Source organism: Dunckerocampus dactyliophorus, chromosome 9 (assembly GCF_027744805.1).
Source record: "Dunckerocampus dactyliophorus isolate RoL2022-P2 chromosome 9, RoL_Ddac_1.1, whole genome shotgun sequence".
NCBI lineage: Eukaryota > Metazoa > Chordata > Actinopteri > Syngnathiformes > Syngnathidae > Dunckerocampus > Dunckerocampus dactyliophorus.
Window position 1 is genome coordinate 14,552,917 of NC_072827.1, and position 26,193 is coordinate 14,579,109.

At 40.0% G+C, this 26,193-nt stretch overlaps 1 protein-coding gene across 8 annotated transcripts in view; it reads left to right on the plus strand.

Annotated features, from left to right (window-relative positions):
• The window catches only part of tns1b (tensin 1b), a 172,390-nt gene that overhangs the window by 6,285 nt on the left and 139,912 nt on the right, over positions 1-26,193 (plus strand). Inside the window, exon 1 of one of the 8 annotated variants that reach the window (XM_054786475.1) lies at positions 8,441-8,570. The exons of 5 other annotated variants lie outside the window; for them this stretch is intronic. In XM_054786475.1, coding sequence (XP_054642450.1) covers positions 8,556-8,570 — 15 coding nt within the window. In that variant the 5' untranslated portion in view covers positions 8,441-8,555. Of the gene's footprint in view, positions 1-8,440; positions 8,571-11,502; positions 11,622-21,906; positions 22,206-26,193 lie in introns of those variants that run through there. 2 more of the 8 variants (XM_054786470.1, XM_054786472.1) reach the window with 2 other exon arrangements.

Sequence of the window (26,193 nt, forward strand, 5' to 3'; positions counted from 1 at the left end):
GCTTGTAACAAGCTGAGGCAGATCATTGTGGCAAGTTGGCCCTGACTGTGATTTGAAAGTATAGGTTTGCACACTTTCATTGGTATTTACAATGGAATGTGGCTTCACAGTGGACTTTTAAGAGATAATTTCCCTTCATGTTATATTTCATTGTTACAATTACTCACAGAGGATGAGTTACTTTGTACAGTATAATATTATCCTTGGCAATTAAAATGTAATACTAAAAGAAATAGAATGCCTGTGGGCAGTTCATTCTCCACAATTGCTATGTTGTTATTATTAGTCGAAAAGCAGTAGAAACCTTATAGCCTTCCATAAAAAGTTGCACATGCCCCACGTTCCTGTCCTGATCCCTGTTAAGACAGTGGGCGTGTCCTGCCCACTGCACCGGGTCGAGGAATGTTTAATTAAATCACACCCTTGGTCTTGATATTGGACATGTGTTGCACGTGCCTGAAATCCTTCACAAGCATCATTGGCATGCCGTACATTTACTTCACATCCACGGACAGGGAGTTTAATGACAGTATCCCAAAGGCTTTCTGTATACAAAAGCTGAAATTATACCCAAACAGACGAGACAATGAACAATGTGTAATCTCAGGTGACTGGAATGTGTTGACTGTCTGAGTGTCAGTCTGTTTTGAAGCAGGTGTGACAAAGTAGGAAAAGAGTCGACGTAAACACGAACATTAGAGATGACACACACTGCGTCAATTAGAGAGCGTCTTTGAGAAAATGGAATGGAGCTAGGGATGTCCGATATTGGCTTTTTTGCCAACAACCGATATGCCAATATTATCCAACTCCCATTTTTTGATTCCGACATCAGCCGATACCGATATGTGTAACATCACATATCTTTTTCTTGAGTAAAAGTGTTCTAAAGTAACAATTACTGTTAAATGAAAATTGTTTTGTTGGCTACTCCACCCATCTCTGAGTAGATAATTAATGTATTACATATTTATATAAGAATACATTTGTGTTTCTTGTGCCTTGATTTATGTTATTTTTGGAAATATTTAATTTATTTTTAGTTAAAGTGGTATTGTTTAAAATACATGAATTTGCTGATTGTAAAAAGGTTTATGTTTTTTAAATGTGCAGGAGTAAGGGGTACATGGCTTCAGGTCAAATGTCTGAAAGGGTACGCAACTGTAAAAAGTCTGGAAACCACTGAACTAAACAGTAACACAGAACAACAGGCTGAATAGGTGTCTGGGATGTTAACGTAACACATTAACAGTTACTCAGCTACACAATGGCATAAAAAACATACCTGTGAGGCTGAATAGGCTAAAGTAACATAACAAACCAGCGAGTCCAACAGGCACATTATCGGTAAGCAAGTTCACCAAGCTCCCGATCTCATTCCTTATCACTGAATGGCAGGAGCCGCATATAAAAGCATATAGTATTATATAGCTATAAAGTAGCACCTAACTATAAATCGCAGGACCAGCCAAAGTATGAAAAAAATGTGACTTATATTGCAGAAAATATGGTACTAATCTTAACGGTCCACAGAGACATTTTTCAGTGAGTCAAAGGTCCATTTATTATAGTCGGTCAAGCCACAGGCCATAATATCATTCAAAATATAATGTCTTTCTCTGTCATGCCCTGCGTGTCAGCTTGCGTGACTGTTTATTTCTTAGTTCCGGCTCCCCTGCTCTTATTTTGGTAATACTTCTTGTGTTGTTCTGTTCTGCAGCCTTTACTTCTGATTATATGCACCTGGCGCTAATTTGCGTTTCCTATATTTAGTTCTGCTGGTAGCGTCTTCCCTTTGTTGTATCATTGCATGTTTGTGAATTTCAATTGCATGTTTGCGTGTGAATGTTACGTGCCTTCTGCAAGTTTCCCTTTTCTGCTCTGCAACCTTCGTTATAATTAAAGACTTTTACCTGGGTTCCCGTCTCTGCATCTAGGGGCCACGACCATACCAGAACGTGACACTTTTCATTCAAAACAGTGACAAAACACATAATAAAACAAAATAAAATGCTGCATAAATTTTGGCATAAATCAAAAAGAAAATTTGACATAAATCAAAACATTTTTTTTTTGCTGTTTTGAGGTGAATGAAGGGCCTTAGGAAAAAAATAACATGCATGCTGGTACACTTGCTTGCATGATGGCATTCTGACTTCTAAGAAGAATAACAATTCTGTCACTGCCGTGGTGACTCCAGATCGCTTGCTGTCACTGTCAATGATTTGTTGACCGGTACCTAGACTGAAAATGAATGTAGATTCTAACAACTGGTTCATAAATGATGCTCCTGTGTCATGACAGTTTTACCCCAGATTAAATACAAATTTGGTATTAAGTCATCAGACAAAAAAATCTTTTCAATACACTTTCTTCGGTTCCAGATAGACTTTCCCAGGCAAAAGTAATAACATATTGCATTACCTCAATATATCCCCTAATACCATTTAACATTTTAGGAGTTACAGTATATCAATTCTCAGTACACAATATACTACTAATTTGCCTTGAGAGTACCAGTGGGCCTTCAGTGTATTTTGCATGATTCTGAAAGTAGCCTAAATGCCTGTGAAACTATAAACTGTTGTTGTTTGGGTAAGTCATAGCCGTTTTTGACCAGTGGAAGGCAGAGCAGAAAAGAAAGAAAAATGAAAAAAATCTGTCTTTCACAACTGTGGCCAAACGAGTGGCATATTTTGCAGCCGATTGTGGACTCGCAAGTTGTTATTAAAACATTTTATAAGTCAGCGCATTTTTTTCCTGTAAGAACAGCCTGTCCAACCGCAGCCAAATGCAGCTGGGTAAAAGTGACATTTGACCGACAGTAGGTGCAAAAAGCAGCATTGTTTTGTGACTAACTCAGCGACTTTAGGGACCAAGGAGTGGCTTTCGAAAAGTTGCTTTAAACCACGGGTCCCTAACCATTGGGTTGTGGCCTGGTAGTAGTCCCCCGGCAGTGCCGAACAAGTTGATAAGCTGTGACAAATTTGTCCTGTGCTCTCTGTGAGAAAAATGTGACCATGTTGGCAAAGGGGAAGCTCTTTTCTTCTAAAGTAGAGAATGATTCCAATGTAAACACATATAAAAAGCTTCCATGCTGAGTGGAACACGGTTGGTTAATTCCAATAAAGGTTGGGAGAAACGTGAAGCCATACGTTGGACACACAGTCTTGTTGCCAGTCAAGCATAAATTACAAAGCACAAAAAATGCATAATGCCCGACTAATGGGGGGATGCCATCACCATGGGCAACAGTTGGTGTTGACAAGCAATGCAGCTTTGTTGTGGCACAAACTGCCAGGCAGGGTGTAGACACACACATCCACACAGACTCAGTGGCTTACACTTTGCATGATACAGTATATGATTGTTTGGAAGTATTATTATTTTATTAAATATATTGTAAAGTGAAACTATCCACATATACCCAAGATATGAACTGACCACCTGTCACATGGGCAGTGTGGTTCACACTTTTGCCTCACAGCCAGGATGTTCAGGGTTCAAATCTCAACTTGGCCCTCACAGTGCGGCGCTTGCATGATCTTTTTGTGCTTTTATGGGTTTTTGGCAGGCACCCAGAGTCTAAAACCATCCACGTTAGGTTAATTTAAGACAGCGATCATCAACAAGAGAATAACATTTTGCGTACTGTAATCATACAATGACAACAAGAACATTTATTTTGAGCTATTCCTTGGTCATTGTCTGCCATCGTCATCTGTCCAAAGCACGTTGTTCCAGAAGTCCTGGTCTTTGTCTGGGTGTTCTGTGACAAACTTCAGTCTTGCCTTGATATGTTTTTCGACAGTAGGGTTTTTCTTCTTGCACATCTCCCCTGAAAATCACAGTTGTGTAGGCTCTTTCTGATGGCATAAACATTTAGTTTGAGCTTCCTGTGGACCCTGTGATGATATTTCAGACACCCCACAATTTTACAATGGTGCAATTGTACCAATTCACAGAAATTCAACCAGTCCCCGCAAACAATACATCTGCTAATGCCTCTGGTCACGTTTTCAATGATGTTGGTGGAATCATTGGGTCTTTCAGCATCATACACCTTCGTCCAAGTGACCCAGCTAAGCCTGATCAGACCCTGGCTTGTGACCAGATATCTAAGTGGCTGCGACCATGGATCTTCTCTCTTGAGCCACAGCCATCTCGAGGCCCTCCCTGCCACTTCGGTACTGCTTTAGGCTCTCCTCTCCCTCTCTTTTGATGCCTAAACTGCTGAAGGCTTTGGCCAAAGAACGGGCTGTGAAACTTCTGCATCTAACTTCCACTTGGCACCTTGCTCTCTGTCCTGCCTGCTGACAGTTGCTGACCAGTCCCGTGCACTTGGAAAGTTTTCTTTAAAGGCTTCTTCCAGGTGGTCTTCCCCCGGGACTGTCAGCTCTGGTAGCACTAACTGCTTGGTGGTCTCAGACACAAAGACAATGTCTGGTAGCGGGGTGGTACCAGTGATATAGCTGGGGACCTTCACCTGCTAGTGTCTTGCAGAAGTAAGGATGTCTGCAGGTGTTCTTCCCCATGAAGCTGCTTTGGCTGTTCCATGCCAGTGCTGATGGTTTCAGTGATGGTCAAGCCGGTACCGTCCTTCACCAGTCTTGCGGTTTGCTCTTACTCTGAACTTATTACGTCGGCCTGACGTGGGCACGTTGGCAGTTGTTACTTGATCTCCACCTATTCCCATACTATATCCCAAATTATTTTCCATCCATTCAGTAGAAGTCCTGATTTCAAATTATTTTGGAGACTTTTTACATCCTTTCTCAGGCACATTAAGTACGTACAATTGTCTGAACTTATGATCTTGGAATCAGCAGTTGTTACTGTAGAAATCATTCCAAAAGACTTACCCAACTTGTTCAATCTACAACTTAGTGCTTCCTTGGACTTTCCCAGTGTTCCGAATATTGTTTGATCCGATGAGTGACAAATCCTTTAATGTTGTCAAAGGGATACTGTCAGCTGCAGTCAATCGTGATCACTAATGAGAACTTGTAGGGCTTGTCAAGTTAAAAGACATGACCTTAATAAGAAGGCCTCTCCTACAATTGATCTGGAACAATGTTCTAATCATTTTCCCTGATATGGTACACTTCAAGTCTAATTTTAGACATTTCATGTCGTATATTGTTTTTTACCAAAATATTTCACCAATCATGTTTAAAAGAAATATATTCTGTTGTATTAGTTTTACTTATACTGTATAATATGACGTTAATTTCAAAATACTGTATCATGAAAATGAAAATCAAATGTCCATGTGCTTAATTATTGTTTGTCACAAGATTTCAGATGAGTTCAATTTAAAACACCATTGATTTAGGGTCGTAAGGACATAAAACACATTTGATTATACCTTGACTACATGGTCTTAACTTTATTTTTCTACTGACATTTAATGCTGTTATAGTCTGATTTAAAAGTTTTGTGCACATAATCCAGACATTTGCTTTTACCACCTGTCACCCTCGCCCCACACATTCACACTTGGAATGTTTACCCTCACAGCATGCCTTTTGCAGTGATTGTAGTGGTAGAAACTGCTCTATTAAGAAAGAAATCCTCTATTGTCTGACAGAACAATAGAAATACTGTAAAATGATACTGCATGTGGTAATTCTGCAAAGATTCATCCTAATAGACAACATGATGGCTTTTTACCAAAGGCAGGGATAGATTGCTTCATTTTTCGACTATGTTGACGCTGAACAGAGACCAGCAGGGGGCAGACAGTTCTCTTATTTGTCCAAGTTCTTTCCTTCTAACAATGTGTTCATGAGGCTCTCTCACAAATGTCAAGCGTGAGCTCATGCAACTCAGGCTTCCAATTTCAGCTCCTGCCTTGATCTTATCGCACATGTTGGGGAGTGCCATTCACATAGTACACACATTTCAGACACTCCTGTTGGCAGCAGTGATCACAGAGACCTCCCTCATGGCTTAGCACTTAAATGAGCGATAACAATGAAACATAACATAACCCCCTCCATGTTAAAATATAAGCACACAACAAGCGCTATTCTTTGGCAGGCTTGATGGAATGAAGCCAATATGGAATGAAACCTATATGGAATGAAGCCTAGTCCTGTATGGATCTGGATCTATAGTTAAGAAATTATTGAAGTACTTTATGTTTTGACAGGGAGCTTTTATTTTGATCAGTGCAGCTTTTTTAGACTTTACGGTACTGGTTTTATAGGATCAGCACATCCACACTGACCAATTGCATTTGATGTTATACTGCTCAGCCAATCAAATCTGTGCAATCCAGGCACTACGTTGATATATTTCTTTGTTTCAGACACGCTTAACAAGTTGCATTAAGGAACATCACGTGCTTACATTTGCATGGCTCCAAGTGCCTGAAATTTTCCCCAGCTTCCTTAAGTCATGTGCTTTCTTGGTGTTGTCAGCCTTGCGTTTTGTCCCATACTCGTAGATGTCCAAACTTTTTCCACCCAGGGCCACATACTGAAAAATGAAAGGATGCAAGGGCCACTTTGATATTTTGTAAAGCAACACATGTAGATAAGAAGTTATATAAAACTGCATCTCAGCTTTGTGATATAGGTGAAAAAGCGTATCATTAGTATGAACTTGAGTCTTTGCCTTTTTTTTCTTCATTTTTGCTGTTGTTTTTTTTGTAATATTTATTTTAGATTTCAACAAATATTTTTAGGGTATTTTTCGTCTTAAATAATCCTCACACATTTTTTTTTTAATAATATTTTGACTTTATTCCCATAATATTATTCCCAACATCATTTTCCAAAAGTTACAACTTTGTTATGTTGTTCGTAAATCTTTTTCTCGTTCCAGTACAACTTTTTTCTCTTGATATTTTCAGTTTATTTTTGTAAGATTTCAGCTGTTTGTTTTAAATTGTTGCTGTTCTTGTTTTGTTTTTTTCCAACTATTTAAACTTTCTTCTTTGTAAATTTTCTTTCTTTTCTGACTTTATTTTCATAAAATCATAACTTTTTGCTGCAACTTAATTTTCCAAAAATTACATTCATAATTTAGTTTGTTTCGCATAATATTACAACTTTTAAAAACCCTCTTTTTTTGTTAACATTTCAACTTTGTACTACTAAAATAATATTATTTTTCCCCATATTACAACATTATTCTCAGAAAATAAGACTTTTTGTCAGATTACAACTTTGTTCTCTTAATATTTTGACTTGATTCTTGTAAAATCGCTGCAGATTTTTGCTGTTTCTTTTTTTTTTTTTTTTTTAGCTTTCTTGTTAAATTATATTTTTAGACCGTGCCACGGCCAATAAAAAACAAAAACTGCGGCTGGCTATAAATGGCCCCCAGGCCGCACTTTGGAAGCCGCAGATGTAGACGCTTATTACTTTCACCTTGCTTCTCTGTCTCAACAATGCCACCTTATTTTTTTGTTGTTTAACTTTATGATGATGACAGGTGTGATGTTGTTATTCCAACCAGACATTTAAATGCATGTATCAATGATGTTGACATCCACATCCACCTGGTGGCAGAAATTTGGCCACTTGTTGCTCTGGCCAGCTGAAGCAACATCATCTTGTTTTCTTTCTTTTCCTTTTCACTAAATACAGAGACAGACAAAAGAGGAAAGAAGCGGAAGGAGTTGATTGAGAGACTAGTGAGAAATATAAGGAAAGAATAGCAATACGGTGTGAGAGATGAGTAAGCGGGATATAACAGAAGAAAAATAAATACTAGGGTTGTAGCAGTGCGGCGTAATCACAGCTCGGTACCTACTTTTCCAGGTCACGGTACAGAAAAATTGAAAGGTTTTAGGGCCACATTGATATATTTTGTGCATTAAAGATGCTAAAACAAATCCACTGTACGTCAGGGCTCTAAAATAGTAATTAATATATTTTTTTATTCAGAAATTCAGATTTGGGAAGGATTTTGTTTTGTATTTGAAATAAATTACCTAATGTAGACCAGCAATGTTGAAAGTGCATCACAGGGAGAATTTACGGCCTGTGACTGTTTTTTTTTTTTTATTGGCCATCTACACATTCTAAAAATACGATTAAATAAAAAAAAAAAACAGCAAAAATGTGAAAAAAGAGCTGTAATTTTGCAAGAATAAAGATTAATTAGTAAGAGAGTAAAGTCATAATATTAAGAGAAAAAATAGCATGAAGTTGAAATAACAAAGGAAAAAGGTGCAAACACATGCATCTGGTGTGTTTTATTTGTTGACTTCGCAGTCCAGGAAGCAGACTCCGAGTTTGACCAAGTGAAAATACAGCTTAAGCACTGACCTTGGCCAAAGTAGTACTGGCCAAAAAAGAAAAAAAACTGTGTACCAAGAGAGAACACCATCTCCTGGTATTTGTGCTTTCCGTGTTCTAAAATCCTGACAGAGGCTTTCCATGCTGTGTTTCCTCTCCTCTGGCTAACAATGCTGCTCAGGAAGTACGTCAGGATAAGGGCCAGACTACAGGGCTCTCTTAGTCACTGTAAAGTCTCAGAGACGAGTACATCATTTTTGTGACCAGGAACCAGTTTTGGATCTGCAAAAAAGAGGATTTACGATGTCCGTCTTGCTGGTGAGTGCTGTCATTTTTAGCTGTGCGTGGTCAGGGTTTTGCTTCCTCCACAAAGTCACTCAAAATATTCCCTCTCTTTTAATCAATCACACTGTCGTTATTGTCAGATATTTTAGTGAGCTGGTCTGAAAGGAAGTTAAAGACAAATTTCAGATGGGATTTAAAGGCTATTTTATAAGAAGTCAGTTTGAAGCGGCAGTGATTGTGGTTAGTGGAATTGTTGGTTATTCATCATTACTTTATTATAATTGATTGTTTATCGTGATGTTTTTGTTTGTATGAGTAATCATAGCTAGACAAGTTTGGATCGTCTTCTGCTGGGCAGTTATAAAACACAGTACATTAGAGCTGCAAAAATTAATCACGGGATCGATGATTAATCGATTATTCAATTAATTGACAACTATTTTGGCATCTGATTAATAAAAAATGTAAAAATCCTCCGATATCAGCCTCCGACATGTGAACATTTTTTAATTTCCACAGTCATCCATGAAAGCAGACCTGTTATCTTTGTGTTTTAGGCAAAACAAGATATTCACACACATCAGCTTTGACTTTGGAAAACAGTGATGGACATTTTTTCCTCTTTTGAGGACCAAACCACTTTCTGTTTGTGTATGGGTCATATTGGTTCGGTCCGTTGAGGGCCTAACCGATTACTCTATTAATCAAAAAAACGATCTTAAGAAACTACTGTACTAAGAAAATACTCTACTGTAACTGACAGAATCGCGGAATTGGCCAATAAAAACGGTATGTAGCCTACTGTTAAACGCGGAATCTCACAGAAATGTTCATCATGTGAAAGAAATGCTATCATTGTGAGGAGAAGGAACGTTTGTTTCCCTGGCGGACCGCTCAAACACGGCGGAATGTCATGACAAACACTAACCCCCCTCCCGAATTAAACATGTCGATACGGCGGCCTGAAACACCAGCGAAAGTTGGTGGAAAAACTCCTCTTACGGAGCATGAATGGAAACTAGCTGGGTCGAGCTTAGTTTAGCAGAGCATGCTAGTGGGACTGTGTGTGTGACTCCGTGTTGTCTTTTAACCGCTTGTTGATGTAAGCCAGCGGTTTACGATGCCCGCTGACGTGCAAGTTGTGAGTGAAATAAGGTAGCCAAGCTACATTTGCGTCTGAATTACCGGGCAGAATTATCCAACGATATATTGCATCCATAAATGTAAGAATTTTTGCATTTAATTAATGGACATTTTGTTCACTGAGTCAAAAAACACACACTATGCTGGTTAATTAAGTGTAAAAATTAAACAGAATTGTAAAAATGCAGAATTTGGAAAAAAATAAAACCTGAATTTGGGAAAAAATAGAACATTTCACAGGGCCCTACACACACAAAGCATGTTGTAAATGTGTTCAAAATTGAGAGCGGCATCATATTTGCTCTAAAACAAGGTGCAATCAATGCCTTACTCTTTAAAAGTACATTTTAGAAGCTTTTTTTGTGAAATCAGAATCTAAAAAGAACCAAACTAAAAACGGATGTGACAGGGGAAAAAAAAGCTCCCATCTGCTGACTGAAGACAAAATGATGCTTCTTTGCATCGCTAATGAAATGAGTTTTGATTTTATCCCCGATGGATTTCTGCCATGCACTCACATTAGCCGAGCTTTCAGAACACTGGGTGCAATGGATCAATGTTTGGGGGGTAGGAGGTACTTGGAACATTAATCGTAGCCACTTGGTTAGGATGTAATTGTATGGCTGGTAATATAATACAAAATGAGTCTTGTTATGCTGTCTATTCATAATTTAAAGCATCAGAATATACTGGGATATGGAGCCTTGCTGCTCCCTTGCCTCTCTTTAATATGCCTTTAAAATACGTAACGCATTTTAAAATGTATAGGTACTCATCAATAGTGAATGATAATATAAGATGATTGATGAACAGTTGCCTGGTCGTCAGGCTAGAGGCTAGCAGGCTAGAGAAAAACAATCCACACTCATGGCTGTTGTATTTCCAGTCAGGACTTCGGATCATATATTAACTTGTATTCACTTTGCTGTAAGGTTTGAGGCAGAGTTTCGCTTTTGTGTCTGACACCAACTATGGTGTGTTCAAGGACCGCCGAACAAAGAGCGAAATTTCAACGCTGACGAAAAAGCATGAATCATAAAGACGCACGGTAAATGTAAAAAATGTGGGCTTTTTTTAACAGTGGGACAAGTATGCTGTATATTATACCTGGATTATCACCTAGTTATTATTAGTAATTAGTATTATTCTAATTAATAATAGTATTAATTAGTATTATTATTAGTAATTATTAGTCTTAAAGTCAATGGTATGTGTTTTCCACAGGAAGAATAGCCTGTTTTCTGAAAAAAACAACAAGAATTTGCAGGGTTGCGAATACGCGGGAATCCACCATCAACCACAATTTCAAAAATGTAATCGAAATGGTAGATGAATCTCATACTCGAGCTCAAATAACGGATGAAATGTCAGTGAACTCTTGACATTGCTGCTGTTGCTTTCTGGCTCGTCGCAACAGGAGTGATTAGGTTGAAAACCCCTCCTCCTTTTTTCATCACTTTAAGTTCCTCCCACCTTGCCCGACTCGCCCCGCCGCCTCCCACTTTTGTCGTCTTTTTTTTTCTAATGCCGCAAATGGAAGACCTGCATCATCCAACAAGTGGAGAGGATGGATTGATGCTGTGAGGATGCTTGGCAAGAGGAAAGGATATATTAAGGAATGACCTCCAACACACTTTTTTGGAACCTACGTAGGCACTGAGATCCGAAGAGCCATGCATGCGCCATTTATTTGATTAGATCAACAAACAGGCTCGGATTGTCTCCGTGATTTCTCGGGTCTGGTCCTTTGGTTTTGAAGGGCAGGCGAAAGCAGGAAGAGAGAGAAGCTGTAAGGAAGAGCTGCAGTGATTCAGTACAGGAGTGTTTTTTTTGGAGAGGATGGGCAGACTAGTCTGGTGTCTCAACGCAGTCTTCAGCTGGGCAAGATTATTCTTCTACAGCATCTTCCCATTTTGGAAACACAGGAAAAGCCGAGACAAGGTATTGTTTTTGGTGGTTACAACAGATGTAGGATGAATTCATTGTGAAATATTGGGAGAACTGGCAGTATGGTTTTCAATCATGACTTTCATGTATGGCCGAAAATGGCCATGTTTTTACAGTATGGCGTTATGGTTAACCTTACCTGTCATGTCATGTTTGATTCTACCGTCAAAGTGGACATTTAGTCCATTTTTCAAAACTGTCAAAGTTGTATTCAATCTTACATTGTGCCAGTTTAGGGGATACCAAACGGAAGCCTAAAAAAGGTTTGCTGAACCCCCTACAAAATCTGAAGTTGCAAATTCATGCTAAATATGAAACTTGCCAAATCCCAGTTTTTACACGCATGAACTCTTGGGATCACCTCAACTTGTTGGTAAGCCAGATTTTGTGTTTTTTCTGTGATTCTCTGTTTGTTCTGGAATGCTTTCATTTGTTGCAGTTTCAACTTAGGGGTGGAAGATAAATATCGGACCAATAATTATCGGGCCTATACAAGTGATTTAAGTCATACCGATAAATTCGTTAACATAAAAACATATTAGCTCAGATAACCGATAATGAAAAAAAACACTCCAATGAGGCAAGATTACCTGTTCTGTGCTTTAGGTTCAGGTGTGCATATCAAGTGCTTCTTTTCTCCTACATGTGACGTGTTGTAAACAAACATGGCGTCGATCGTGTGGGAAGTCCCCACTGCTTCAGACTCCTCGCACCCTAGCTAGCTCACGCTCTGCAAACACGACACGCCAACCAACCACCCGAAATTGCCACGCCGGCATTCCGAAAGCCCCCCGCCGGCCGCCAAAAATGCCCGGGGCCCACTCCCATCGCCGCAGCGGCCTCCACCATTGCCGAAGGCCCCGTCGGCCAGCAAACCACTCCGAGCCAAAGTTTGTACTTTTGAGTCAGTTTTTTTTAATGTTTTGTTAATAGTGGTGATATTTGGCATATTTTACGACAAATCTAGAGGTATTTTTTCAAATTCAATTTAGTTTGAGTCGTTCTTATTTCCAGGTGTACACAAACTACAATTAAATCGAAATTTAAGAAATAATACAACTGGTATTGGTATCGATCTCTATATAAATATCGTGCATCCCTAGTTTCAACATATGTCGGCTGGAACAAGTTGCTCAGAGGTTTTTGGGTGCAATTAAATTGAATGGCCGTATTTCCCCCACATACAGCATTCGCTGATTTATTTTCTCTATTTAAATTTTGAAAAATACATATTTTTTGCTAACTTGAATAGAAAGAGGTTTGATGGCGCTATCTGCAGGGGAAAATAAGACTGCTGCAGCTATGAATCTGGCAGAGGGCGCTGTCTCGCAGGTCAGTTCACTCAAGATTTTCCATCTGGAAGATGCTTTGACAAGACGTGATGTTCTGTAAGTGCACCTTTTGTAAGTACAATACAGCAATACAGTACTGTATACTAATACGGCCTGCATGTTGAACACCCATGCTTTACATGAGGCATTTTTAGGCCTTTTTATGAATTAGCATGATTTAATTTCTTGACGGCTTACCTTAATTTGATCTTTAACCAACGATTCTTTTGTTCCCCAATGGAGACATGTCCTCACAATGTTAGGAAAATAAGCACACACATAGACAGGGTCGCATATTCACGGCTGACTTGGGCACGTTGCCTGATGGTCGATTTGCTGAATAAGACTATTAATCTCGTAAATGCGCTACATACCCTGACAATGTAATCACTTAAATGAATTGAGGAATGCAATGCAACGGCCTAAAAACAGCTGAAGTGCACTAAAAGTGCATCTGAAGTTGAACGATGAACATGCAATTCTGCATATTGGAAGCTAAATGATCAAGAAAATAGTTAAGAATTATGCACACCTCCAATGTAAAGATTATTGTACTATTTTGATGCATTTTTACCTTAAAATAACAGCTTAAACATTATTTTGACAGATTTTGACAGTGTAATGCTGTCCTAAATCGATTACTTTTGTTGCACACTTACCGGAAAAGACGATCACAATATTTATCCGCTTCCTCTTCTTCTTCTCCTTTTTAATTGTAAATTGCAACCACTCAAGTTAGTCCCTCCAGTTCCATTAGGTAGCCAAGATGTCGATGATTGAGGCTAATTGGGCTCCTTTGCTCCACAATCCCCATTTGGGCCGTGTTGAGTGCAACATCCAGGTACTGATGGCGCACTTGCACTTTCTGTATGCACACAAAATGCTAAGTGTCAGTGTAGACATCGGCCGTCATGTTGGGCTAGCACAAGCATGAATTTCCACATGACTTTACGATGCTGCGAATTAAGCACTGTGTGAAAAATCACATGTTTTTATACAGTAGCTGTATGTAGCAAAGCCAGTGAGGTACCGTATGTTGGGGTTGAACACATATGCTCATCAGATTGGCATTTTCTTTTGACCATGGCTGTTCTTTTCACTGGAAAGCCCACAGTTCACGTAGAAATGTGTGAGTCGCCAGTGAGTTGTTCAAAACTTGCACGTTTCTTACTCAGTCGGGACTCACAGGTACCGGTTTCTGTGAACACGTTCATTTACTGCTAGTTAGGGTTAGAGCGTCAAAAATAGGCATTTTTATGGGTGTTTCCAATGACGTGATAAGTTTCATGACCAGCACTGGCTCCTTTGGGAGTTTAAAAAAAATGTTAATACAGGCAGCAAGAGAATAATTCACTTTGGTTTAAAAAAAAAAACGTTATCAAATACTTCTTAGTCCCATTTATTTATTTTTTATTTATTTGTTATTAACTGTTTATCAGTTTTATTTGTAAACATTCTTCCCTTTTATCTGTATATGATGTACATGCACGCTATCCATCCCCAGGGAAAGTTCTGATACTGTTGAAAAAGTCTGATCACCTTTTGGTGTTCCCTCACCACATCGTGGTTCACCTTTTGCGGATTCGCTCTTTCGCTGATTTTTTTTAAGTCCAATTTTGGGGTGTATTGCATTGCTGGGTGCTTCTTGCAGCCATGGCTGTCATTGTTATTTCATGCACAAAGTCAGCGGACAGCCTAAGCGCTCGGTTACATTACCTAAAACACAACTCATACACCTGAGTGGCACACACACAGCCGCACTAGCATGCGCCACTCAACTAAGCTAACCCAGCCATCATAGACAAGTAAGTGTTTTCGCCGCCTTGTTTGTCATTTTGCCGCCTTGACATGTTTAGTTCAGGAGGGCATGCCGCTTTGAATGAGCAGTCTGCGGGGGAAATAGTTCCCCACACCAGCGTTCCTTCTCCTCACAATTATGGCATTTCATTCACTTTATATGGCAATTTCCGCAAGATTCTGTTTTTATTGGCCAATTCCGCAATCCCGTTAACGTGGAAATTATAGGGCCCTACAACTACACGGGCTGTAGAAAGTCACGGTGTATAATAAATGTTTCCGCAACATTATATTATTGGTGACATGCTGACAAACACAAACTGGCAGGCACCGAGATCCCACTCATTCCACAGACGGTCGGCTGGGCTTGCACACTGAGTCGAGAAGGGACACTTGCGGCAGCCTCATCTTAGGTTGTCTGCCCTGTATTTGAACAGGAAATGTGCAAATTCAGCGATTTTTACTGAAGAAAATGTTAAAAAACAACGGGAATCATACAGAAAATACATGTATTATGCAGTTTAATGGACAAATACTCATATTTATTTTATGTCATCTTTACTGTATTCGTTTTAAAATTTCTCATCATGACCTGCCTCTCATGACTGCACGTTACGGGGTGCATCCATTGGAACTTAATCTCACGAATACCGCCATATACCGTTCTTCCTGTACTCTGTATGCTACACTCTTAATTTCAAGATTATACATTTGATTATTTTTTGTCTGTATGCCTGACAATTTATGGGAATCTGATGCAGTCGCCGTGTTACTGTCGTTATTATCTTACTGTTATTTTTTCCATGTGCCAGTGTGTGTCCTGATGAGCGCAGGGTGCCTCCTCTCAGGATGGAGAACAGGGGAAAATGTGGTCTTACATGTGAGTGTTATGCAAAGGGAGGGCCGGGTGTCAATTGTTTTCAACAGATGGGAGTTGTGGGGGTGGGAATGGGTGTTTGCACGTGTGTGTGTGTGTGTGTGTGTTGAGGGGCGTGCTGCAGTGTGTTCTTCCTGTATGTCAACACGCTGACTCCCCCTTTCCTAGCAGCTCGATGGACATCAGCCAAGAGAGCAGGACACATCCCTTTGCTGTGTTTGTCACTTTTTATGCCCTTTTACGTGCATTTTTTTTACATTTTGAATCCCCCGCCTGTTGACACGTGTGTGGATAATCTACTCAGCTGTGTGAGTGCTGCACCGTCCCCCTTCTGGTGCTTCACAAGAGAGAATGGGTAAAACGGTCGTAAAACAAATCCCATAAATGATCTGATTAGCCTTTTCAAAATAAACACACCCTCCCATTTTAATACTTCCCACCCCCGTGCACAAACACATGCTTGCACATTTGTGTCCATGGTGAGGTGATGTGATATGTGACCACTAGTGGGAGCAGTTGTATTTGATTATCCTATTAACTTGCACTCATTGGTGATATGAATGCCAATAAGCATATTCAATTACTAGGTTGTTGCATGATTTTAAGTAAAGATAATATTTATTGGGATTTTGTGATTATTCTACTTTAATGTGTGTTTGGTTGAAACAAACATGTTTTGATGAGTATGATGTGGAGAGCAAAACCACAAGCATATGACAGCGAACCTGCAGAGCTCAGTGCAAGGATTTTCTGTTCTATGTATATTTTGAAATTGTTAGTTGTAGGTGAAATGGAAATTCCATGGTTGTAATTGTTACGTGACTGAGGTGTAGCGATGACAAAATCGGGCGGAGGCTATAGTTATGGGGCCAAATTACTCCACATGAATGCAATCAAAAAATATTTAAAAAAAAATCTTATGGTGTCCAATCATCACGATTGTTATCAGTGACATGAATGGCTTGTGAGTACAAGGTTTTATTTACCTCTATTTTTTATGAACTTAATATTGCACGGTTAGCTTTTTACATGTTTTTATGCTGTGGTGGTGATTTGAACTCTGAAGAAGTGTTTCAATATACCTCAAATTTAAATTTTGACTGGCTTGTCAGGTTTTTAGTCAGCACAGATTGTGTCATATAGACAATGTATAGAGATTTATAGTGAATTAAGAGTAAACATGTTGAATGAAACACATTAAGCTAATTCCCATTTTGTAGGATTTAGGGTTAAACGGTTTCAGACTTCCTTGGTGATTTTGCTTCTCTAAGGGTGGTCTGCGGGAAATGCCAAGGGATTAATCCTCTCGTTTGTGTGTTTCTGCTTGTGCGTTTGTGTAGTTTTTCAGGGTGGGAGAAAGATCCCAAGATGTGCGAGTATATGTGAAAGGGAGACATACTGTAGCTGTTTATGTGTACATGTAGTAGATTTGATAGTTTCAATTGCCAGTGTTTATGTTCTTGAGGAAAAAAAGTGTAACTCGGTTGTGAAAGAATCTTTGTTTGTTGCAGACCATGGAACCCAGAATTAGTTTGCACACTTTTTTTTGCTGATTTTGAACAAGGGTTTAAGGTGTGTGTGTGTGTTTGTGTTATATAATACAATATGCTTACATACGGTTTAGAAAGGGATGTGCCTAAAGCTACCATGTTCTGGTCATGGATTTGATGTAGGTCCCTTACTAAACACCTCATCAGCCATTCAATGTACTCACATTTTAAAGTTGAGAGTGTACAGATCATAATAAGTGGTCAGATGTAGCATTACATACAGTGTATTACACATATTATCTGTGAGCTAACTCAAGCTAACTAAAGTGGAATACAAAAATAGCCAATAGACGTTCTTTAGTTCAGTGGCTTTTAACTGGTTTTGCCGCAGGACCCACCATTACCGCACAATGACAATTGGTGACCCAAATTGCAGGAATTTTTCAACTCAATCTTCTCATATATTGTATATTTTAAGGGACCGTTTTCAACACGCTGTCTCTTTATGGCGCGCTGTTCTCTAGCAGATATCTGCAACTTTGTGTCGGACGGACAACCCCCCAGAAACATGGCGTGCACCTTTGCAGCGGCGTAACAAGCAAACAGTGCAGATAAGAAAGTGAGGTGCATTCACGGACATTGGGTGATTACATTATTTTTAATTTTAACTCCACCCTTCAGGATTTTATGATGTTGAGATTGCAAAGTCAATAAGGCACTTCATCTTTCGTGCTAAATGGATTTTAATTGTGAGAAAAAAACTATACTGCATGCAATTGCAGTTCTTCTTAACTCATCATTAATTCATGCAACAAGTTATTCCAGGCATATTTTTGTCAGCAAATCTATAATAGCTTAACTTTAATATCTGCTTTACCTTGACTTCTGACTCCAAAGCATGTTTTCCATCAGTTTGTTGACAAGTAATGACAAAAATCAAATGAAGGGGCAATTTTGTAATAATGAGGCGGTTATACATTTATATGGATTTGCAGGTACAAGCGGCCTTCTGAGGGCAGCCGTAACTGCCAAGTGGCCCATGATGAAAATGAGTTTTATGCCCCTGGTCTAACCTGTCAAATTTGTTGTCGCATTGCACACTCACATGCTCAACGGTTCCGTAATGTTCTCAATGAAAGCAGGGGTAAACCACGTGCAATGTGTTGGAACATAAACAAAAGTCAACAAGTCAATAGCAAAACATACATGAAGAATGGCTGCAATTTGCGGATAACAGATGAGAAAGCGGTCATTAAGGGAGGCTCGTTTGTACAGAGCCATGAACCAAGCTAGTCAGCTAGTTATCAAGACCCAATGGTGGTGTTTGTTTTAGAATCTATGCATGCATTTATGTAAGTTTGTCATGTGTGACTGTTGTTAACTGTTGATTAAGAGATGTAAGTCTACACTTAGCATAAATATATGGTTTATGAAATAAGAATGTATTGGAAATGTCCTTTAAAGGCCTATGTGCATATATAGGGGGTCCTCAGTTGACAGCGTTCCGTGTCATGTCATTTTGTGGTTACAGTCATGCCAATATGTTACAACATATAGTTTTCCTTCCTCCCACGCCAGTTTGGTCTCCTCGGCATAACGGAAGTGTTCAGGATTCTTGACCCCAATATGTTACAACATATTGGCATGCCAAAAACGCCAACGTTTTTGGCCGCGGCTGTATGAATTAAGCAGATTTTATTGTATTCTATACAGGCAAGGCAATAAACATTGGAATCTTGGGAATCAAAAACAATGGCATCTTTGGCATTTCAATATTTTTGGCCATGACTGTGCGTACGCACTCCTATTAATTAATTAAAAACTTGAACGTGAGACTTTCTGGAAAAATAGTTATAGCATGGCGCGCCACGGAAGAATACCCTGTGCTCAATATTGGTCTTCCATCATTAACGATAAAGATTGTATTGTAACGTCTCCCCGGGTGTTGTAAGGATGACAAGGAGGTGGTCCATCGACAGTCTCCTTATTGCAAAACAGGCTATTGTTGGCCAAACCACGACAAAACAGCATCGGTAAACTCAACTGCCCTCTTTCCACACAGCCACACACACAGTCAGGAAACATGTCAAATTCATAGACGTTCAGAAATCGCAATCCCACGAAATTTGTCAATGATATTGTATCATTCAAATTGGATGCAAAATTTTTAAGATCTAGGCCAGGCATACCGTGCTTGGACCAACTTCACACCTAACGTCTGGCAGGTTTGGCTCATGTGAATGCCCTGAGCAGTGCTCATATTCGAAATGAGCCTGGAAATAATACACAAAGTCATAAAATTGTAGTAATACATTAGTATAGAAGTAATGGGACAAGAAAACGTCACGAAGCACTTTGAGTGCAGGCCAGCAGCGACCAGGGGAGGGAGGAGGAATCGCGCTGAGGTCCAACATGGCACAAATAGTCTAGTGTGAGTAGGCCAAGACTAAAATGAAAGCCTTGTTTTCACCAAGTAGTATGGTTTGATTCAGGAGTCATGATCTCACATCTAAACTAGTTTTCATGTGGATTACCAGTCACAGTCGTGCTGTATGGCATGCTTGTGTACGATGGAGAAGGACACACTGCTGTCTATTGATTGGTCAACTGAGAACTGTCCCTTCTTATTTACAATGGAATGGTCATGAAAAATACCAAAAACATCTTACTTTTTCAGCTCCAGGAATAAAAATAAGAAGTTTAATGATAATGTATAACAAATCCAGCGTGGTCCTGTCAACTCTGTGAGTTAGCCCACGTAACAGTTTGGTTTATTTTTTTATTTATGTCTTAGTTCCTGTTTCATGCCCTTATTTTGGTATTACTTCCGTTTCTGCACCTGCCGCTGTTTGTCAGAGCATTGTCAGTGTTAAAGTGTTAATTGAACTGCTCTTTGCTGTATTCCTGCTGCTGCACAGCAGCCATTATTATTAAAATATACTCTTACCTGCATATGCGACCTGCTCTCTCGCATCTTGGGGTCGTTGCCACAGCGCCACAAAGCCAAAACATGACAGGTTCTGTCTGTGTGGAGTTTGCATGTTCTCTCTATGACAGTGTGGCTTTATTTTGGGTGCTCTGGTTTTGTCCCCCAGTCCTAAAACATGAATGTTAGGTTAATTGGAGACTCAAATTTGGGTTTTTAATGTGAGTGTGAATACTTTTGTGGCCCCCTACTTGACCCGAACGTGTATAAGTGTGGCCCACAAAGAGGCTCTTTAATTGGGCAAGCAACAGCCAACACTGAACTCACAGCGAGCTTTCCACACAGTGAAATGAACAGGGGGGTCTACAATCACGGTGCAAACACAAAAATGACAACACAACATGCAACTCCTACTACTATGAAGACTAATACACCAGAGTGACAGGAGTGATGCTGGCTCCCACCGTGCCTTGTGGCACCAAATAGTTGCTCAAAGTACAGTATATGTTTCGCGTTAACTGGGTGCGTCTTAGAATAGTCGACTATTCAACGAATCAATTCAGAGGAGTCTGATTCGACTCTCAATCTCGCAGTCGAATTGATTGATCAAGATTCTGGCTCTGGTGTGGGGGTGGCCACGGCTGTTGCTCAGCATACATTTTCACACAGAAAGTCTTTGTTTTTGTTATAAATAGCCTATTTTGAGACAAATTCAGCCTCATTTGTGTTAATAAAGAATTTAAAATGATGTGTGTTCAACAGAAGATCTGTATTTAAATCAAGATGAGGCACACACACTGAAGCCCATCGTCTCTTTCAGATTTGCGGTTTTGTATTTATTATTTTGCTCATGTGGGGTCTGGTTTCTCAACAAGCTCGACAAGAGAGTTTTGATATTGGAAATTGGCAACATTTTTATCACTCATCTTCAACACTTCCTTAAGATCTCCCGAGTACCGCACCGGAGTTTACAAACATCACCCAGCCGGGCGGAAGTACTCGCAAGCGGCGTTGAGAACGTGAGCAAAGGTGAGGAAGGCGCGGGGGAATAACAGCTATCCTCGCACAGACTCTCGTTACCCAGCATTTTCCTCGCTAATGTGCGGTAATAAAATGGACAAGTTACGAGTCCACATCACCCTCACTGCGAATTCTGCTGCTTGCCGAAATAAAGAACGGCTACTTTTAAGCAAGCTGAAGTGACCATCTCTTGGGCAACTCGGTTTCATATTCTTTATGGCCTTGTGACAGCTCACAGTCAGTTGGAAACTGATTCCAGAGTCAATACTTGATGTGGCACAGCCTCACCCAGACTCTACGTCCAGCTGCCCCCAGATAAGTTGAGTTTGAGAACCCTGATCTCCATTATATGTGCCCTGTGATTGAGTGCCTTCCGGTCCAGCTCTCACAGGTACCTGTATCTTACTGTATGACTCCAGACCACTTGTGACCCTGAATGAATGAATATATGACATAATATAAAACAAATTGGTTCTGAGGGCTTGACATCAAGAAAAACTATCATTTTAGTTAAGATAATGCCTGAAGAAATACTACAGAACAATAATAGAAGGAGCAAATATTGCACAAAATGGATGAGAGGGGGAGGTGAAGGGATGCTGAAGGGTTCTGCACAGGAGGGGGTTAGGGATCAAGGAATGAATTAAATTAAAATAAGTGCAACGAAGAGGGGGGAGGAAGGGAGTGAGAGATGTAATGAGATAGAAAGAGGAGTGGCAGGAGAAATGGATAATAAGAGTACCCCCGCCCCCTTTGCACCATGTGGAGAGGTTGGGGCTGCCTGACCCACCCTTGATCCAAAAAAGCTTTGTGAAACTTTCCCCGGCAGAGGGAAAGAGAGGCAGAGTGAGTAGAGAGGAGAGGCAGTCAGGATCCAATTAGATGACCGACCCTGTCTGACATTGCGGGAAAGTGAAGTTAAGAGAAAGTGTATGTGCCCTGTGCATCCACTGTCGGAATGGCTTTGCAGTGTTGGCAACGTTTTCTTCAGGCTGGATTAGACCGCAAGAAGCCTACTGGTGTGTAGCGACCGCAGCATCCCTCCCGTCCGTCACCATGCCATCAGTCTCTCTCAGCTTGCCAACCGCTTTGGCTGGTCCTGCTCGTACTTGGGTCTGTCTGTCCTGCATGTTCTGGGTGAGATGACTTCTTAACTGCAATGTAATGATCAGAATCATTCGAAACTCTCAGTGTGGATGCCTGTGACATGGATGGACAATATACACATGGCAGAAAGTTGTTAGTTCTTGGAGAAACAGATGCGAGTTGCTAAATGCATGTGTTTTATTGATGTTGCCGAAGATGATAAAAGAGATGTTTCTGCCTTGCTTGATGAATGACATTGGTCTGAATCTCATCAGATCAAGAAAGCCAAACAACTTATTGGGTGGTCCACTTGTCGGGGGTTGGGTGTAGGGTTAGGTCCCAGGCTGAGGGGGGTCTTGGCACTGTGACACATTTGAATTAGGGAGTTCTTAGGCAGGTTAACCAGAGGATGCTCGGGAATCAAGTTGAAAATATGCAGTTTTCACTTGTTCTTTACAGTTGAGATGCCAACTGGATTTAGGATGTCGTCTCTGTCTCATCCTTTCCGAAACCCTTGGTTCCTCTGTGTCCCCTCTCTAGGTGGTTGGAACACACAGCTATTTTTGTTTTCTCTTGTATAATTTAATATGCCGTGAACTCCTGCACTCACTGAGGGGTTGTTTGTGGACTTATTTGCCCTTGAAGGTGTAATATGTAAGTAAACGTTTGTGTATCTAAAAGCATTGTGACGGTCACTTCCAAATTTGACTTAAAAGGGGGCTTTTCTTCATTTCTGCTGATATGAAAGAACATTCCTGTCTAAAATCTACAGCAGTGCATGCTGTTGTCCTCTTCTTGAGCTGAATAAAGGATGAAAGAGGGGAGTAGTTGAATAGACCATTGAGATCCATCCTTCCCCATTCTGCAGTGGTCCTTTGGGACATGACTGCACACCACTGGTGGAGCTAGAGTTCTTGACGAGGAGACCGGATAATCTTACAGAGCTCTTCATCGGTTAATTACCATTCTTTCAGAGAAGAGGGGAATGTGGTGTTTCTAAAAGACCCTCTAAGTCCCCCCCCGCGTTGCTTGGGGTCACTGATTGACTGCATCAAAGCACTGTATTACAGAGTGAGCTCATGTATTCGTAATGGGTTCAATATGAGTCCCATCATTCTTTGGGGATCTGGCCAGACAATATTGTTAATATTAACACGCCTTCTTGAAGTTGTTTTTGCATCCAAGATGACTCAAATAGGGTGACTAAGGAACATAGAAACATAAATAAAATATTTAAGGACACGTCTGCTATTAAGAATGTGTAGTGTTTCTCTTTTCATGTTAACGATTACATCCCATTTTAAATAATCTATCATCTTCTGAAGCACCCGTTGTTTTGGCTGTAAAATAAGCCAGAATGTGGTTATCTTCTCTGCTTCTCTGAAAATTTCTCACTAGTCCACCCATTCAGTTTCCATTTGCTACTTGATACTTTTTAGTGGTACCTCATTTATTTTTAAATCATTTCAAAATGTCAGACAAAAACTGAAACGTACGAAAACCGAGGCAATTCTTCTCCTAGGAAATAACATAAATCCAATTAAACCGTTCCATACATCCAACCAGGGTGCTTTATTTGGGCCCTTGAGTTCACCGAATGCTACAGTACAGTTTAAGTGTAGTATTGTACAAAAACTGAGACAGTGTACAAAAACCAAGACAAAACTTGCCAAAAGGTTTTGACAAAAACCGAATCATACCAAAACTTGTTTGTAAGAAAATCGAGGTTTGACTGTATAGTGCTAAATAGTGACTGCAAATCAAACAAAATAATTGCCTCAAAGCACTGCTTATTAAAGATGACATACAGATGTCACATAAAGACGATGTCATAAAGATGTCATATGTCCAATATGCAGTGAGTACTGTTCTCTGCATTTATACCGTCGCTGTAGCTGCAGGCAAAAACCATGTAGTGCCCAGGGACCGAATTCACATCTTATACTAATTGGTATGAATCGGATTTAAACTGTTATGATGATGTCAGAGACTGTTTTGTAATTGTCACAGATAAGCTGAAAGATCTACAGTTGTAAACAAACGAGGCCACCCCATGGTGTAACTCGTAAACTTCTAAACCACTGCATAAAATTGGGTAAAATTTTGGCAAAACACGCAGTCCGATTGTTACCTGTGCTATTATTTTTCTGACAAATACACCACATGGTGGCATTGCTGTTAACCTCCAAACTTTGACACCATAAGGCGAATTCACTTGAAATTTCACCACGTAATTTGGTACACACTAAAAAACACACGTCTGTAAAATCTGAGCAAGTTTGGTTGAGCAACTTGGCCGTCATCCATCAAAACGTCTTTGCAGGGGCATAGGCGGCAACTAACTGTCCATAAGCTATTGATAATTTGTTTAATGATTATTAAATTTTGCCGCTAGGAGAACCCTAATTGTCCTAATTTTTTCACGACTGTATGTATTGTATGTACACTGGAACATTCAGGAGACATTATGAATACATTTGCTACGGTTCTTGCCATCTGTGTTGGCTGTGTGTATGCCTGCGATGCAGTTGAGCCCATTGAAGCAGACTTCAGCACAAAATTTCAAGCTAATGACATTTTGGTGGTGTGTTGTTTCAAAAACCGTGTGTTTGTGGTGTGATATTACATTAGAAGTATTGAATGAAGACACCTTACTCCTTCCTTGCATAACCAGCCTTCTAGAGTCGTTGCAAATTGCATATTTACAATCCAAAGGTGAAACTTGGGAATAATTCCAGATCGTGGGCATAGTAAAACTGTTTGATGAGCTCTCACTCGCAAGCCGATATCATTACCGGCAGCAGAACCGATACCGATATGATCCGAGGCGATGGGGCGATATTCCCTAGTTTGGATACCCCTGATCTAATGTAAGACTCTAGAGTAGACAGAAAATACTGCCTATTGGAAAAAAGCTGTCTGGAAGATTGAATTCTGTATCTCAATAGAGACATTTTCACTAAATAGCTAGATAATAAAGTAAATACATGAGGACAAGGATGGAGGATGTCTTGTATGAAAGCCCTTGAAAGAAGACCTTCGGAAGAGTCTTCCTCCGGCAACATTATGATTAATTGATTAGTGCCAAAGTGGTTATATTAAGCTCCTTTAAAATATCCTCAAACAAATCCATAAAATGTGACAGGTGGAAGTGAAAAAGTGCCTCAGATGCTGCGTCAGCAGTGTGTAAAGGCAAATATTAACCCTTGGCTACACCATAAGTTCAAAGAACTCATGAGGGCGAGTGATATCTATGACACATGCACATAATCCTGTCGCTTTTATGACAGGGCTCGGAAGAATTGCTCTGGGAAATACTCACTTGAGGAATGTTAGGTCATTGGTCGTAAGTTGTCTTAACATGAAAGTAGAAGAATCGAATATATTGTCCTCTTAAATGCTCCTTAAAGCAATCACTGTTTTCAGTGTTTATGTACTCCTCTCACATTTGGTCTGTTGCTAGTTTTTTTGAGAGTCCCAATTGAAATTACCATATGTGGGTCCCCTCAGAAATACAACATTTCTGTAAGAGTAGTAATTTTAACAGCTGGTTTTATATTTTTCACTATAACGGATTTGTCATATGATATTTGATTCTGGGATGAATGCTCACTCTCACCTAGAACCTTCAACAAGACCTGTGCTATTTTGTCTAGGTGTTGCTCTTTTCATGTGTTTGCTTTGGGTGACCTGCGTGAAACATCACGAACAACAAAAAGGGGAAGTTCAACCTTTTCTCGGTTGATTTATGAGAGGTGTTGAGCTTTGTGTAAGCCCTCTCCCACCCCTTTCGTTCTCCAAGAAAGCCCCAGCTTTCCGCATGCTTGACTGAGCACATTGGCCTTAAACCTCCCATGGTCTTTTGGCGTTCGCTAAAGGGAGTTTGCGAGATTTGGACTGAATTAAATTTTACCAGTTGTGTAGTCCTTGATCCAACTAGATTGACTTAAATTATGTCCACTTAACTGCACACAAATTGACACATGCACACACACACACATTTTCTTTTAATTCTTCATTAATTACCTTCTCTTCTGGT